The sequence below is a fragment of the Pseudorasbora parva genome, chromosome 17 (assembly GCF_024679245.1).
Source record: "Pseudorasbora parva isolate DD20220531a chromosome 17, ASM2467924v1, whole genome shotgun sequence".
NCBI lineage: Eukaryota > Metazoa > Chordata > Actinopteri > Cypriniformes > Gobionidae > Pseudorasbora > Pseudorasbora parva.
In genome coordinates, this window is record NC_090188.1 from 28,261,899 (window position 1) to 28,279,262 (window position 17,364).

The window sequence follows — 17,364 nt, forward strand, 5'->3', positions numbered from 1 at the left end:
ATAAGATTTGCATATTTAATGAGCTTCAGCTCCTGTCATATCTATGCCCCTGTCAGTTCAGTTCACATGAAAAGGGCAACCGGAATGATTCAAGTACATCTTTATCAAACAAATGCAATGATTTATTTCTAATTCACCCGTGTTAATTGGACTATTATTTTTGTATTACATAGCCAGCACGATCGTTCGATATAAGAGCGAACGTGTGTGTGTGTGCGCGCCTTTCAAATGTCAAGAGAAAGAGATTACAGGAGAGTACAGGAAATGAATATTTTGAGATTCATCAGCCTGCCGACGGGCTTCCGTTTTGGTAGCCCGTCTGGAAAACACACAGCCCTGGGACATACATGTCTGAGTCCAGCGTGCTAAAGGTATGTTCTGTTAGACACGTACACATAAGCAAAACAATCTATAACAATGCAATACTATTACATATAAAAACACATTTTACTCACATAAGTGTGTTGCATCATTCCTCCTGTCGGATTCAGTATAGAAGAAAAGCATTGTGAGATTTGTTTACAAACGATTCCGCGGTGAAATTAAGTGAAGTTAAGTGAACGTCAGCCCCACGTCATCTTCATTAAAAATAAAGTTCAACCACACATTCCCTAATATTAGGATCCGAAGGAAGCAGCGACTGTGTTCTTCCACAACCAGGAATAGCGCAACATCTTGCTATATTCTTCGGCATGTTTATTGCTGCTGGCTAGCGTGATCCTATGAGTCGGTGGGCGGGGCTACTGAATTACACATGCTTATTATTCTGTAGAGGCGGTGTTTCGTCAGTCGATGACGTCAAGGTGCAAACACAATTGTTTGCTGGGCCTGGTGTCTATCAAAACTTTTCTTTGACTAACAAGAAAGTTTTCAGCTCTGAAACTTACAGGATAATCTTATATTACCATGACCTTTTATATATCAAAAGCTCAAGGGAAAGCTGATTTCACAATTCATCACCCCTTTAATGAGCGATTTAACCATTTTTTATAATAATATAAATAATATATATAGTTATGTGGTGCTTGAGTAAAAGTTCTCATAAAAAGTAAACAGTCCCTCGCCTAGTGTAATTCCTACGCATCAAGCATCAATCAGGTGAGTTATACGCAAAGACGCAATACAGGAAAAAAGGCTTTTTGTTCAGTCTGAGTGAGCGGTGACCCATGTCAGGTCCGTCTGTCGCCCTCTATTCAAACCACACCAGAACACTTAGTGTTAAGACTAGTCCTAAAGTGACGTCATGTGACAAAGAGGATGGGGACATTCCTCCACAGTCATGTGACCATTCCAATGGAGGTCCAAAACAAACCAGAGTGCTGCTGATGTGGAAGAAGTGACATCACACAACAACTCAACTGCACGTGACAACGGAGCATTTGTTCCTATCAGGTTTATTCTTACTGTGACATACATAAGCGCTATTCACATTATCACAAACAAAATCCTGTGAAAATAATAGATGCATGCAGTCACTCAAAATATTTGTTGTAAAAAGGTACACTGAAATATGCTTGAATGAAGAAATGATACAAGATGTCCTCTACATCAAATCAATAAAAAACATAAAAGGCTTGAAAAGATGACGAGTTTACAAATATTAAAACCTTGTTGCATATCATTTTCAATGCATTAGTAATGCTTGATTCAATGCATAATGCATGATTTTAGATGCATGCTCTTCACGCAGTGCATATCTGTTTAGAGCACATGCACCATCTGCACATCAGCAGTGTGCACGTCCTCCCTAGAAACAAGTGTTTTCCATGCAAAAGAGATTTTGATCAGTCTTGCATTGAGGCTAGTACTGCACACACACACACACTGACAATAGCTTTGCCCATCCCCCTCTCACACACACATGAATGCATGCTGCTTATAGGACCCGTCTGTGTATTAGAATTAGAAAACACTTACTCACAAACCGGTGAGGCTCCATGGCTCTCTCGTGTTAGCGTTAGCATGTCTGCCTGAATGGCTGCGGCTGATCTCACACACACTCTTCCCACAGACCGTGAGCTGATGTGTACATTACTCCCACCCTCCTGTCCCTCTCTCATATTCACCCCCACCCCCCACTCCATGGCTCTCTGAATGGCCAAGACATGTGTCAGTTACAGTAGGGATAGTGAGGATGCTCTATGTCCACATCACTTTCAATTGAATCTATTAAAACTATTAAATCTATCAAATATGATCACAGTCAAGGCATTTCGAAGACTATTTATCAAAGCAGTATTAAAGTCAGTGTGGTAAATCAATATACATAATGGTGGAAATTTAGACAAACAGTATTTAGACACTTTTTGCTTCTATAAATGAACCAACTGTAACCAGATGGATGGACAGACATAATCTATACATATATGTTTTTTATGTAAATGCTTTATCAACATAGTGATAGACAGTCAGATAGAGATAGAAAGACAGTCAGACAGTCAGACAGACAGACAGACAGACAGACAGACAGATAGACAGATAGATAGATAGATAGATAGATAGATAGATAGATAGATAGATAGATAGATAGATAGATAGATAGATAGATAGATAGATAGATAGATAGATTCAAACAAGGTCATCTACATGTGTTGTAGTCCTCTTTGGTCTGAGATTATGTTCCATGGACTAAAGCTAATTAAATCCAAACATAACCTGAACAGATTATTAATCCAAGAAGATCAATGTGCCGTGTCTCTAAGCAACAGGTGGGAGAACTTCACTAATTAACTAAAGCAAAGAACAAATAATACACACACACACACACACACACACACACACACACACACACACACACACACACACACACACACACAATAGGCGTGCCCCAATTTGCATAAACGTATGCGCTATTTTTTGGCATTTTTTTGAGTGGTGTGTTCACACAAAAAAGTCCAACCACTTATTTTAATGGAAAGCATGGCATCTTTGTCAGTTCATGCACTCAACTGTCACAGCGTTCCTTGTCAGAATTTGATCCTGAATAAGAAAACAAGCTTATGAAATGTACACACTAGACAGTACAGCACAAAGTGTGCAGTGTATAGCACATAGCAAAGCGTGCAGTGTATAGCACATCATTTGGGATATTTCTGGTTCCTTTACAGTATGTTTTGAACAAGCAAGCACCAATAATATTTACTCCAAAAAGGTCAAATAGTTAACATTACAGTTTGAACCTAAGTCAACTACTGCAAATAAAGCAGTTCAGCCAAATGAGTTGATAAATCTGGGCGACGGGTACCACGTTGGTGGGCCTCACACAGATAGAGCTGCTTTCAGCCTTTAGAAGAGGGCAATTCACGGGTGTTGGGAAGATTCAGAGCACACTTCAACTCTCTGAAGGGTTTAATTCTATCGTCCCACTTCACGGTTAGTCAGTATTTGATATCCATTCAGGATGATAGTCATGGTGGATAAAGATTATGTTAAAATGTGGACTCTTCTTTGTGAAGAGCCACAAAACCACACAGACAGGCAATGCGGTCACACACATTTGCTGCCTTAGCAACAGTTTTCAGCTTAGGTGTCTCAACTTTTGAGCGGAAACTGGAAAACAAATGTCCTCATCTGAGCGCTTTGGTCATCATCTCTAAAAGCAATATAATTGGTCCTTAAAGGGTTAGTTCACCCAAAAATGAAAATTGGGTGTTTATCTGCTTACCCCCAGTGCATCCAACATGTAGGTGTCTTTGTTTCTTCAGTAGAGCACATGAAGATTTTTAATTCTTTGTGTAGGTCATATAATGATGTGATGGGTAACGTTCTCAAATACAACACTATATCCAACAGCCTGGAACGCGCGTCACTTCCGGTAAGGTCAATATCCACGCTTTGGATATGTGATATTTTGGAGTGTGGATATAGACCTTACACATTTTTTTGGGTGAACTAACCCTTTAAAACGGTGAGTAGAGAATTTTAATGAACTTTCCGGAGTGGGAATCTTCAAGAACATTTATGTGTGTGTTCAGCGGGGGTGTTTTCAACATACCATCTATGTTGCCCCTTTGTCCAACAACAGTGAGTAGAGTTTTGTAAGACACCAAAGAGTTCAAAAACATAATGGCTGCCATCACTCAGCAAATAGCAGAAGAGCAGAAGGACAGAGCTTTGAAGCTGATTGGCTGAGAGACACAATAAGTGTAGACAGAAGACTTATGGGAGGGTGAGTGGACACAAAGGCCCGCGCTAGCAGACGGCAGCTGCCGCGTGTGCAGATGCTGTGAGGGTGAACTCTGTAGTGATTTTAGGTGACAAAAGAATCGGACGCGTCTGTGTCAACTTCTGTAATCCTGCTCATAGACTCATCTCAATCACACACTCCGATTTACAAGTTGTGTGAGTGACATACAAATTCATACATAGAAAGAAAAAATGTTGCATATGTTCAAAAATACAATAAAACCTGTCCTATTTGAAATATTACAATTAAAAATAACGGTTTTCTATACTAATATTTTTTATATTCATTAGACATTCAATAGACATTTTTTAGCATCATTACTCCAGTCTTTAGTGTCACATGATCCTTCAAAAAGCTATATTTCAAAATATTTCTTAATATTATCAATGCTGAAAATGGTGATGCTGCCTATTATTTTTGTGGAAACCATGATGCATTTTAAGGATTCATCATGAATAGTAAGAAAAGCCTTTATTTGAAAATAGAAAACTTTTGTAAAATTATTAATATCGTTGCGCTTTTGATCAAGTTATTGCAGCTCAATAAAAATATTAATTTCTTTAAAAAAAAAAATCTTATCTTACTGCCCACAGACTTAAAATGGTACTGATTCAAAATCTCTGAAATTACTCGATAGTGACACAATGAAAACAGCAACCAGCTGAGACATGCCCAGCATGCGGGAGTCACGCCTATGAACTTTGACCTCAGACATCGAGAAAACAAATGACTTCCAACAGGATTATCGACACTAAACACTCGCTGTATGTACACAAAGTGAATTTAAAGGAATAGCACTTCACCAACATATATAATGGACGGTCAGTTGTTCATTGAGACAAAATAAATCGTGACAGGGTGACCTTATATCATCCTGATAATGACTGACTGACTGCAAGTCTTTTCGTTTGACCTGTGCTCATGGAGTCTCGGTGGTTGATGAGAAGGAATACTGACAGGTGTAAAGCTAAAGCTCAAACAGGCAGGTCTCGTGCCTGGTTACCTACTGATCCACAAAGCTACTTTTAGTGTCTACATGCACCTGCAAAGCCAGTTTTAGCTCTAAAACCTTGACATTAGTGGCACAGAGACAGAATTAACATTTAAATCGCCTATAGACCCTTAGGAATCTGCTCAGCTTGGAACTGTGATAGAAATGTCTGCAGCAAGGCATAATTTGTCTGCCAACCTGTTTGCAAAGCAGAGTAAAACAAGCAAACATACTACAAAAACAATAATTTGCATTGCAAATTTTTTGACACCCAGCTACACTGTCAATGTTAATGCAGACATTTTTGCTCAACTGCACATGTGAAGATCTAAATCTTTACAAGTGAATGTATCTGTTGTTACAAGGGAAACGGGAGCTCCACACTGTAAAAAATTATTTAAAAAAAAGTTACCTGGTTGCCTTAAAATTTTGAGTTTATTGAAATTAAAATTTTAAGTTAATACAATGAAAAAAATGTAAGATTCGACAACCTTTATTAAAATATTATTAAAAGATTTTGTAAGCATATTGGGTAATTGTGTGTGTTTTATTTCTGATGACGCAGTGAAACATGCCAAATTATGCTTTTTTTCATGATTTATCAAAAATTTTATGTGGTTCAGATACAATAATATTTTGAGTTTATATTTATTAAACAAATGTCCTTCATTATATCAACTCAAATTTTTAATTTCAATAAACTCAAAATTTTAAGGCAACCAGGCTACTTACTTTTTAAAGTTAAACCAACAAAAACCAACAACATTTTTTTTACAGTGCAGGTAAAGAGCGTAACAGGTAACAAACTCCTTTCCTTTACAACACCCATCTTCCTTTCTTAAAGCTGCAGTAGGGAGTTTTTAGAAAACATTGACTTAGCCAGAAAATTTGAACAAGCACAACTCACAGGTCACTCCCCCTTGCTCTCTGCTGCGCTACAGCCCTCCCACCACAGCTCCTCCTTCATCACAATGGAGCCTGCCGTGAACGCACAGGCTAGTAAGCAATAGGGTTGGGAACCGAGAACCGGTTCTTATGCAGAACCGATACTGATTTTTGAAAAATACCGGAACCGCGCAAAAAGAGTGTCGGTTCCGAAAACGGTTCTGGTGCAATGTGTGTGCGAAGCGCTGGGAGCATAGCCGCGAGCCGCACTCCCGCTCTCTCTCTCTCTCACACACACACACACACACACACACACACACACACACACACACACACACACACACACACACACACACACACACACACACACAGTCTTAGCGCTGCCGCCTCCCTTCCCCTCACGTCACTTTTTTAAAATCCCCCACAGCGCGAGTCCCGCAAACGCGGCGCCAAGGAGCTTGTTTGTAATCCGAGGACCATGGCTCATTAGTTTCGAAATGTTTTGTGTACAAGCTGATCGCGTTGAAAATAAAGGCATTTGTCTAGCGTTATGAGCTCATTTGAAACATTGCCGCGGCTCATTTAAGAAAATGACAGCTCTGAAGAGACGCCGCTTTAGTTCGAGGTAAGTTAGTGCTAACAATAATAAAGAAAGACGATCAACACCTTATGTGTTACCACTGAAACGTAGATATTATATTTCCAAATGTAAGCCCATCTTATGCGGAATGCACGCTTCATTCTGTCGTCTGCTCTGGCTCTAACCTCGAGTGTTTTAGCCTGTTTACTTTTTGCAAACCTTGTGAGCGCGCAAACGCTGCGACCTCGCCCCAAATGTTTTTATTGGTTTATTAAGTACAAACAGGAGAGTTATGAAAAATTGAGTGCGAGGGATATGTTCACTTCACACAAAAAGATTTTGTAATGAGACGGCTAACTGTAGTAGCGTTTAGTCCACTGTCTATAATAGCCTAATTTAGAGATCACTTTTTTTTTTTAACCGACAACTTTGATCAGTTAACGTTGATACGGTCAACCATCGGTCAAACGGTCATCGGTTAACATCCCTAAACAGAGAGAGAAAATGTAATAAGACAATTTCAGAGGTGTAAATTTGAACATGTTTATTTTAATTTCCATAAATTCCATATGGCTCGATTAATCCTGTAATATATGTATAGTACAGGACTTTTTTTTTTGACATTGCCAACCAGTAAATTCATTTGAGAGCAAGTAATAAACACAAAAAAGGATTGTTTAAAGTTGCGTATTGTGCCTTTTTCCTTTACCACTATTTGTTTAATAATTTTAATGGAACCGGAATCGGAACCGGAATTGTTAGGCGGAATCGGAACCGGAACCGGAAAATTTCTCACGATTCCCAACCCTAGTAAGCAAGCAGGGCCACCGGCGGATTAAACAGACAATGGCCTGGCCGTGCTTTGACTACAAACTTGGTCCTCAAAACATTACGTATTTTGCAATACATGTAATGTAACTATATGACTTGCACTATTTCTACAAGTAATAAATAGCTAGTAAGATAATATAAAGGTAACTAACATTACAGTATGCAAGTAAATAGTCCATTGAAATGCAATGCTAAATAAGGTTTGCTATTAACATTATTTCAGGAGAATGACAAGCCGGTGAATTAGTAGGTTTCAATAGCTGCTTTTGCACAGTGCATGACATTTTATCTGTATGTAATTGCGGCTGTCGATGGGCTCCGACGAGGAATTCACACCCACAGCGACTTTGAGGAATGAAACAAATCAAGCAGGGATACTTACTTGTCAAGCAGAAATCTGGCTAACTCTGCATTGGTTTGTTATCCTTTCAGGACATGTAACTTTAGCTCCCTCCACCTTGGAAAAGCCGCTCCGATATTTACCATAGTTTTATTTTGGGCTCTATCATTTTTTTTCTTTTTGTCTTTTTTATCATCATCATCTGTCTTTTTCCGTTTACCTGTCTTTATTTTATGAGCAGCTGCCACTCGAGGAATTGGCAGTTTGGATTGTTTGTCCGCTGTGCATGATCTTATTTATCATATTATTCAGGATCAAATTCTGACAAGGAAAGCTGTGACGGTTGAGTGCATAAACTGACAAAGATGCCATGCTTTGTTTTTCCATTTAAATAAAAAAGTCATGAGGGTGTGATCAGTGCATACAAGCTTGACTGACACTGCTAAGACACTCCTCCTGGCTCTGATAGGTTGTTTCATACCGGGAGCGGTATATTTCTGCAAATGGCAATAGGACCACTGGGAGGAGCCAGAGGAGATCGATTTTTTCACAGATTATCTCAAATTCTCATATTCAACTGTCAGGACATAATGACCGGTTTAACAAATATGTTAATTGTTTTTTGTTTTGTTTTACTGCGGCTTTAAGAGGTTAGTTAACACAACTACATTAAACAACATTCCACCAGATGATCTTATTAATATCGCAATGCTTCAGCTGTATTTTTAAGCTGCAGAAATGAATTTCAGAAAAAAATTAAGAGAGCTTAATTGACTTAAATGTCAATATTTTTGGGAAATTGATAACACTCATACAAAGTAAAAAAAATACATTTTCATTATATTTAAAAATCAATAGTTATGGTGCACAAATCACACATTAGGCACCAAAGGAGTATATAGTACACTCTCAAAAATAAAGGTTCTTTATTGACGTCAACTGTTCTATGAAGTACATCCATGGATCATTTCTATTGCACAACGAGCTCTTTATATAAATGTTCTTTAAAACAAGAAAATAATAATATGTCTTCTATTGGAAACCTTTATGTCCTCTTTTGTAACCTTTATTATTAAGAGTGTAGCTGAAAGGCAAATAAGGTCTTATCTCAATCTCTCTAAGTAATATGGAACATGATATATGCCATATATGGCTTACTAGGAACACCTGTTCAATTTCTCATTAATGCATTTATCTAATCAACCAATCACATGGCAGTTGCTTCAATGCATTTAGGGGCGTGGTCCTGGTCAAGACAATCTCCTGAACTCCAAACTGAACATCAGAATGGGAAAGAAAGGTGATTTAAGCAATTTTTAGTGTGGCATGGTTGTTGGTGCCAGATGTGCCGGTCTGAGTATTTCATAATCTGCTCAGTTACTGGGATTTTCACGCACAACCATTTCTAGGGTTTACAAAGAATGGTGTAAAAAGGGAAAAACATCCAGTATGCGGCAGTCCTGTGGGCCAAAATGCCTTGTTGATGCTAGAGGTCAGAGGAGAATGGGCCGACTGATTCAAGCTGATAGAAGAGCAACTTTGACTGAAATAACCACTTGTTACACCTGAGGTATGCAGCAAAGCATTTGTGAAGCCAAAACACGCACAACCTTGAGGCGGATGGGCTACAACAGCAGAAGACCCCACCGGGTACCACTCATCTACACTACAAATAGGAAAAAGAGGCTACAATTTGCACAAGCTCACCAAAATCGGACAGTTGAAGAAGCCTGGTCTGATGAGTCTCGATTTCTGTTGAGACATTCAGATGGTAGAGTCAGAATTTGGCGTAAACAGAATGAGAGCATGGATCCATCATGCCTTGTTACCACTGTACAGGCTGGTGGTGGTGGTGTAATGGTGTGGGGGATGTTTTCTTGGCACACTTTAGGCCCCTTAGTGCCAATTGGGCATTGTTTAAATGCCACGGCCTACCTGAGCATTGTTTCTGACCATGTCCATCCCTTTATGACCACCATGTACCCATCCTCTGATGGCTACTTCCAGCAGGGTAATGCACCATGTCACAAAGCTTGAATCATTTCAAATTGGTTTCTTGAACATGACAATGAGTTCACTGTACTAAAATGGCCCCCACAATCACCAGATCTCAACCCAATAGAGCATCTTTGGGATGTGGTGGAACGGGAGCTTCATGCACTGGATGTGCATCCCACAAATCTCCATCAACTGCAAGATGGTATCCTATCAATATGGGCCAACATTTCTAAAGAATGCTTTCAGCACCTTGTTGAATCAATGCCACGTAGAATTAAGGCAGTTCTGAAGGCGAAAGGGTCAAACACAGTATTAGTATGGTGTTCCTAATAATCCTTTAGGTGCGTGTGTGCCTGTTTATGTGAATTTATGAGGACACATTTGTATAACTACATGGGTATTACACTGGTATTACACAATAAATGTAGTTTATGAGGACATTTCAAATGTCCTCATATTTCAAATAGCTTTAAAAACATGCTAAATTATGTTTTTTTTTGAGAAAGTAAAAATGCAGAAGGTTTCCTGTGATGGGTAGGGACATTGTAGGGGGATAGAAAATAAGGTTTGTACAGTATAAAATCCATTACGCCTATGGAGAGTCCCTGTAAACCACGAAGACCAACGTGTGTGTGTGTGTGTGTGTGTGTGTGTGTGTGTGTGTGTGTGTGTGTGTGTGTGTGTGTGTGTGTGTGTGTGTGTTGAATGCTCTTTATGATGATCTCAAAGATCCAGACCTTAAGATCTGAGAAAACGCAGGCTTGGAGACAAGAAGTCAACAAGATGGGCATCAATGTGATATAAAGCTACAGCCACCATCTGTCTAATCAAAGAACTGTCAATCAAACAAAGTGCAGGATAAACCAACCCCCTCCATAGGCTCCACCCTGATACCGCCCATCTGGACTATAGCTGATGTTTATGCTGCATTGAACCTGACAAACTGCACTTTTTGTCTGTTAAATAAAGTGTGACTGAAATGAATCAGATCAATGTCAGATTAGTGTCTCTGTGTTGTCTCGGACATATCTTAGATAGTTCTATGCAAGCAGTTCATATCACATGACTCAAACCAATTTTGATGGTCACAATCTAACAGTATTTATAATAGAGTAGCATCTGTATTTGTATTGGGGTATGTTTACACGACACTGTTTTCAACTGAAAACGGAAAACATTTTATATGTTTTGGACATTCCTTTAACAACAATGGCGTTTTGGGGGCCTGACAACACAAGCTTTTGTAAACGGGTTTCAAAGTGCAAAGTTTTGAAAACTATGTATTTACCGTCTCCATGTAAACAACAAAAATGTGAATTTGTGAAATCAGTGATGTCAAGCACTTGCTTATTACATGTTCAAGCAGATGTTTTACTAATTGCCAGGTGTTTCTTGACAAACTGGCCTAGCATGCATAATACAGCCATAATACAGCCTTTTGAGTCATTGTCGCAGATCCGTGTGAATGTTGGCTGTTTTTAGTACATCGATGTCGTGTAAACATACCCTTAGTGTATTTGACCATGACCCTCTCAGTGTTATTCTAAGGTCTCACCTGTCCTCAATGTGATCAAATAGATGCTGCCAGCGGTCGTTGATGTCCTTGATCTTGTCATTGATTTCTGTCTCTTTGGTCTTGTTGCTAGCAGTGATGAGTTGTTCTCCCAGCTGTTTCAGATGTGTCTTATTCTCACTGAAGAGGTTGATCTCTTCCATGCAGTCCTGTAGAGTGAGTGTATTTGTGTGTAAGGGGATATTTGATGATTGTAATACCATTTAATATCTTGAGAGATTATTTACTGCCATACTCTTACTTGCTTACAATATTAGGCGAAATAGGGAAGAACGCAATTTAACTGTGGAATAAATGTGGAATGTGGGCTCTTCTATTTAGGTAAATACAGCAAAATTCTGGATCAGAGAGTACAGTGTATCTGAGGCCTCACCTTCTTGAGTTTCTCTACCATCTCCTCGATGCTGAGCTCGGCGCTGTGCGCCACCTTGTTTTCCATCTGTGTCAGCCATTCGCACAGCTCCCGATTCTTCTCATTGAAAATTATCCAGGCATTCAGCCGGTCAGCAATCTCCTGCTTACGCAGAGACACCTGCAGAGAGAGAGAAAGAGAGAGAGAGAGAGAGAGAGAGAGAGAGAGAGAGAGAGAGAGAGAGAGAGAGAGAGAGAGAGAGAGAGAGAGAGAGAGAGAGAGAGAGAGAGAGAGAGAGAGAGAAAGAGAGAGAGATAATACATAAGACATACTGTATGACAGCATCATGCACAGAATAAGAATCAGAATCATCTTTCAAAATGAAGGGCAGATCATATTTTTACAACAATATTAAAGAAAAATAAATAACTAATATTTAGCTTTAAAAAAGTTATATTTTAAATAGTAATATTTAGCTTAAAATCTTTTTCTGAGCCATTACGTTTTTGCACAAAATTAAGAATACATACAATTTCTGAACAGGACTGTAATGCATTTAGATAAATAAATGGCATTATGGAAGTTTAGATAAATAAATGGCATTATGGAAGTATTGTTGTAAATTACAGGCAAAAAAAAACAAAACAAAAAACCTGTATCACAGCAATGGAAATCTAAAGAGAATCAAAAAGATAAACAAATAAACAACAACCCTCAAAATTAAATGCTTCACTATCATGAAAATTATGTAAATAATTTTTTATTTTTAAATATTTTTTTAATGCAAAATCGAATTAATTTTTTGTATTTATCTTTTGATTTCTGGACCAAATGTGATCTTGTGATCTAAACATGTTTTTGTGAGACACACCCAAACAAATAAATAAATAAATAAATAAATAAATAAATAAATAAATAAATAAATAAACAAACAAACAAACAAACAAACAAATAATGTGAACTCAGATATTCACAACATGATCTAAAAATATTATATGTGTGTTACAGGTTCAAGTTAATAAATTAGAGACTACATTTAATTTAAAACACATAATAATTAATAATGTGTAACAAAAACATGAATACTCTTAAACTATAGAGGGAAACAGGGTATTCCAGTTATGTTACATAGGACCATTGTATGCGTGTTTAAAGAATCATTCAGATCTCCAGAACCATCTTCTCTATGAACCTTTTTTTTTCAAACAAGTTTTAAAATCCAAACTCAACAGCTGCCACATGTGGACTTCACTGTTACCAGGCAACACCTCCACAACCACCCCCTACAGACACACACTCACACTCCGGCGTGTGACAGACACACACTGGGGGTGATTTCCAAAACAAAGAGCTAAAGACTCCTTCTTCTATTCACTTCTGTGTGTCCTTTCTATGTGTTCTTCACTCTACACCATCTGCTCTCTCCTTCCAGTGTCAAAGACCCTTACCCACCCCAAAACTCACACCAGACCCCCAAAACATGACCCCAGGAGACTCCAGCTGACTGATCCAGCACCATATTCAAAAGCAGCAAGACCTCATGCAAGTGATGCACAGGTTCAGAAAGAAAATCAATATATGGATCATCCAGTCCCCAGAACACCATACATCAATAAACTTCACAGGAACAATGAGCACTGAATGAAAAAAAAACATCAAAAATATCCTCACATCTGTTTCTTGGGTATTGAAGGTGTGCTGCTAACGTTGTATTTAAAATAACTGGAATTCCATTGAGCATGTTGTCAGTGTGTAGGTTTACTTCCCAGCAGTTGGGACAAATTTCTGCATATGTTAAATATGAAAAAATATTCCTTTGAAGACACTGAGGATGTTCTCAAAGGTAAAATGTTTAATGAATGAATTAAATCAAATAAAGTGGTAGATTTCTGGTTTGGGTTAGGTAAACATGTTTTTAAATCTGGATGTTGTGTAAAGCATCTTCACTTTTCTACCTACAAAATTACATACAAATAGTACAGATTTATTTGTCCTATTACTGTTAAATATTTCCTTCAACTACACACACACACTACAAGGTTTATCAGTCAGTTCAATGAGTTACAAACAGTGGTCAATGTTTAGTCACAAGATTCCTGTATGCTTTATATTTGCTCTGTTTCCCCCTAGTTCATTTTTGCTTAATGGAGCCATTTCTAAATTAAAGAGTAAAAAAATAATCTACAAAATAACTATTTATATGCGTATGGGTTTACTTAGCTTTACTTTTGCGATAAAATAGTCTATAGATAAAATTAGCTGCTTTTGACAAAACCTCCTTTTGGGGACAGATGGGGACCTCAAATGTAAAATGAATCCTAAATGAAGTAAATTTGTTTAGAATTACCACCCCTATATATATATATATATATATATATATATATATATATATATATATATATATATATATAGTTTACTGTTGTATTGGAAAAAATACAAAAGTCTATGGTATGTTTGCTAGGTAAACATGTTTGTGTGTCTTACTTTGAGGCAGAGTTCTTCCCACTGGGAGTGCAGATGGTCCACTTGCTCCTGCAGGAGGAGGACATCATCGGTGAGGATGTACTGGGACAGGTCCGTCTTCATGGTGCTGAGCTCGGAAAGACTGACGGCCCAGTCCTCTAAACAATCCTGAACCTCCTGCATAACATAACACAACACCGTCACACACACTCACGGAAAACACTGCCACACGTCCCGGTTCTGACTCACGCAATTTCTCTCTCACTCTCCTGCCCAGCAAGATTAAAGCCCACAGGACATAGGGGGAGGGCAGAGGAGGCAGAGAGAGGGAGGGAGGAGGATCACAGCTGAATAAGCCTATAGCAGGGAGGAAGGGAAATCCTAAGTGTCAAGCTCAACTCAAACAAAAGCTGTTGTGCGATTTTAGCACAGGCTAACTGCTAACTGTCACCGTAGGTGATTTAACTTTACTAAACACAACTGTTGGAGTGTGCTTTTATTACAGTATTTATCAGTATTTTATTATGATTCTATTGCTTTTTTATAGACAACATGTTGTACTTTTATAATATACTGACAGCCACACACACACAAACAGGTGGTAAAGAGAAAGCCACATGATAAATCAAAGTTCATCAGAAGTAGCTTTCCCAGAAGCTGAGGTAAATACTAATATTGTATAGAGTGTGCATGGTAACAAAAATAACTCTAAATTAATGCAATAAACATAAATGTAACAAAGCCTAACTCAGTGGTTCTCAGACCTGTCCTGGAGTACCACCAGCCCTGCGCATTTTGTATGTCTCCCTCATCTATCACACCTGATTCAACTCATGAGCTCATTAGTAGAGACTGCACGGCCTAAAATGGCTGTGTCAGATATAGGGAGACATACAAAATGTGCAGGGCTGGTGGTACTCCAGGACAGGTTTGAGAACCACTGACCTAACTGATAAGAAAAAACTAACAAACGGTTATTTAAGTGAAAAAACATTAATTATGAGCTGTCACACACGGAATTCTGGGAAGGTCCATTAAGTTTTTTCCACTGTAAATTACGACTTGTTCTGTCTCACTTCCAAAAAAGGTAAAACTTTTTATTTAATTGTTTTGTAATTGTATTTTACTGTATTTTTCTCATTAGATTTAAAACAGTTCAACACTTTATTTACTGTTCCCAAATTAACAGGATTTTACCACATAATTTGTAGTCTTTTACTATTAAAATTAAGAAGATTACAGTGCAGTCCTCTTCTTGAAGTTAGTGTACCTTCACAAGTTGGCGTTCTTCTTCCATATCCTCCTGCTGATCTGGGATTGATAGCTTCAGTCTAGCTCGTAGCTCCTCCAGGCGCTGGGCCTGATCAGTTAGTCTGGTCTCACAGGTCTGCCACTTCTGTTAAATGAAACAAATGAAAAAAAAACATAAGCAAGGACTTATAGCTGCTATAATGCTCTGACATGTTCTTGATTAAATATCAGCTCTGTATGCCTCTTTATTTTGGTATGGGCTTGACCTGAGTTCTTATTAGCCAGAGGAAGAAAAAAATATTGCAGAAAAAAAACCCGGAGAAATTATGGATACGTGAAGGTAGATCTTTACACACAAACATATGGACAGGTGTCCAGATATCTACTGTGGAGGTCAGTGTGCACTACATCAGACCAATGTCTCGGCTCAGAAACAAATGAGAAGTTAAGCCAACACTAAGGGCTATGAAAACACATACATGTAGAAACACACACAAGTGTGTGGTTATCACAACATGCACAGATCTACACTATATTGCCAAAAGTATTTGGGACACCCCTCCAAATAATTGAATTCAGGTGTTCCAATCACTTTCATGGCCAACATGTATAAAATTAAATAATAATAAAATGTATAAAACAGAGGTTGCTCGCAGGAGCTCAGTGAATTCAAGCATAGTACCGTGATAGGTTGTCACCTGTGCAATAAGTCCATTTGTGAAATTTCCTCACTACTAAATATTCCAGGGTCAACTGTTAGTGGTATTATAACAAAGTGGAAGCAACTGGGAACAACAGCAACTCAGCCATGGAGTGGTAGGCCACAAAATCACAGAGTGGTGTCAGCAGAGTCAATAACTAAAGACCTCCAAACTTCATGTGCCCTTCAGATTAGTTCAAAAACAGTAGCGCATAGAAAGCTTCATGGAATGGGTTTCTATGGCCAAGCAGCTGCATCAAAACCTTACATCACCCAGTGTAATGCAAAGTGTTGGATAAAGTGGTATAAAATACGCCACCACTGGACTCTAGAGCAGTGGAGACATGTTATCTGGAGTGACCAATCACACTTCTCTGTCTGGCAATCTGATGGACAAGTCTGGGTTTGACAGTTGCCTGGAAAACGGCAATTGCCTGACTGTATTGTGCCAAGGGGAAAGTTTGGTGGAGGGGGGATTATGGTGTGGGGTTTTTACAGGGTTAGGCTAGGCCCCTTAATTCCAGTGAAAGGAACTCTTAATTACTCAGCATACAAAGACATTTTGGACAATTTCATGCAATATTTGTGGGAACAGTTTGGGGATGGCCCCTTCCTGTTCCAACATGACTGCGTACCAGTGCACAAAGCAAGGTCCATAAAGACATGTATGAGCATGTTAGGCGTGGAGGAACTTGACGCCTGCACAGAGTCTGCACATGTATTATCTCAACCTATGGGATGAATTAGAGGGGAGACTGCAAGCCAGGGCTTCTCGTCCAAAATAAGTGCCTGACTTCACAAATGCACTTCTAGAAAATTATTTTAAACACACTCCTAAACATAAATAAAATAAAAAAATAAAGTGAAATAAAAGTTCACTCACTGCTTCAGACCCATGTGTCCACACATAAGCCGCAACTCACATACAGTATAATACATATAATAACATACTGCACAGAGGAAAGTGCAGTGAACTGGCATTCATTTTATAAGGTGATGCATAAGAAATGTAGGCAGAATATGCACTGCGAGGAAGAGATAGAAAGGAAAGACAGGCAGGAAGAGCACTAAATCCCTAGACAGGCTTTACTGTAAACCCTTTAGCACATGAGAAGTGCATGTACTCATGAACACACACACACACACATACACTGATTATGTTTTGTCATATTATCTGAACTACAATCAAGGTCAACTATAAGATGAGGAACTGA

At 38.6% G+C, this 17,364-nt stretch overlaps 1 protein-coding gene across 2 annotated transcripts in view; it reads right to left on the reverse strand.

Annotated features, from left to right (window-relative positions):
• syne2b (spectrin repeat containing, nuclear envelope 2b) overlaps nt 1-17,364 on the reverse strand; it is a 131,305-nt gene that overhangs the window by 16,220 nt on the left and 97,721 nt on the right. For both annotated transcript variants that reach the window (XM_067422571.1, XM_067422570.1), the window contains 4 exons: nt 15,470-15,595; nt 14,221-14,376; nt 11,758-11,916; nt 11,367-11,533 (listed from right to left, as the gene is read on the reverse strand). In XM_067422571.1, coding sequence (XP_067278672.1) covers nt 11,367-11,533; nt 11,758-11,916; nt 14,221-14,376; nt 15,470-15,595 — 608 coding nt within the window. The remainder of the gene's footprint in view (nt 1-11,366; nt 11,534-11,757; nt 11,917-14,220; nt 14,377-15,469; nt 15,596-17,364) is intronic.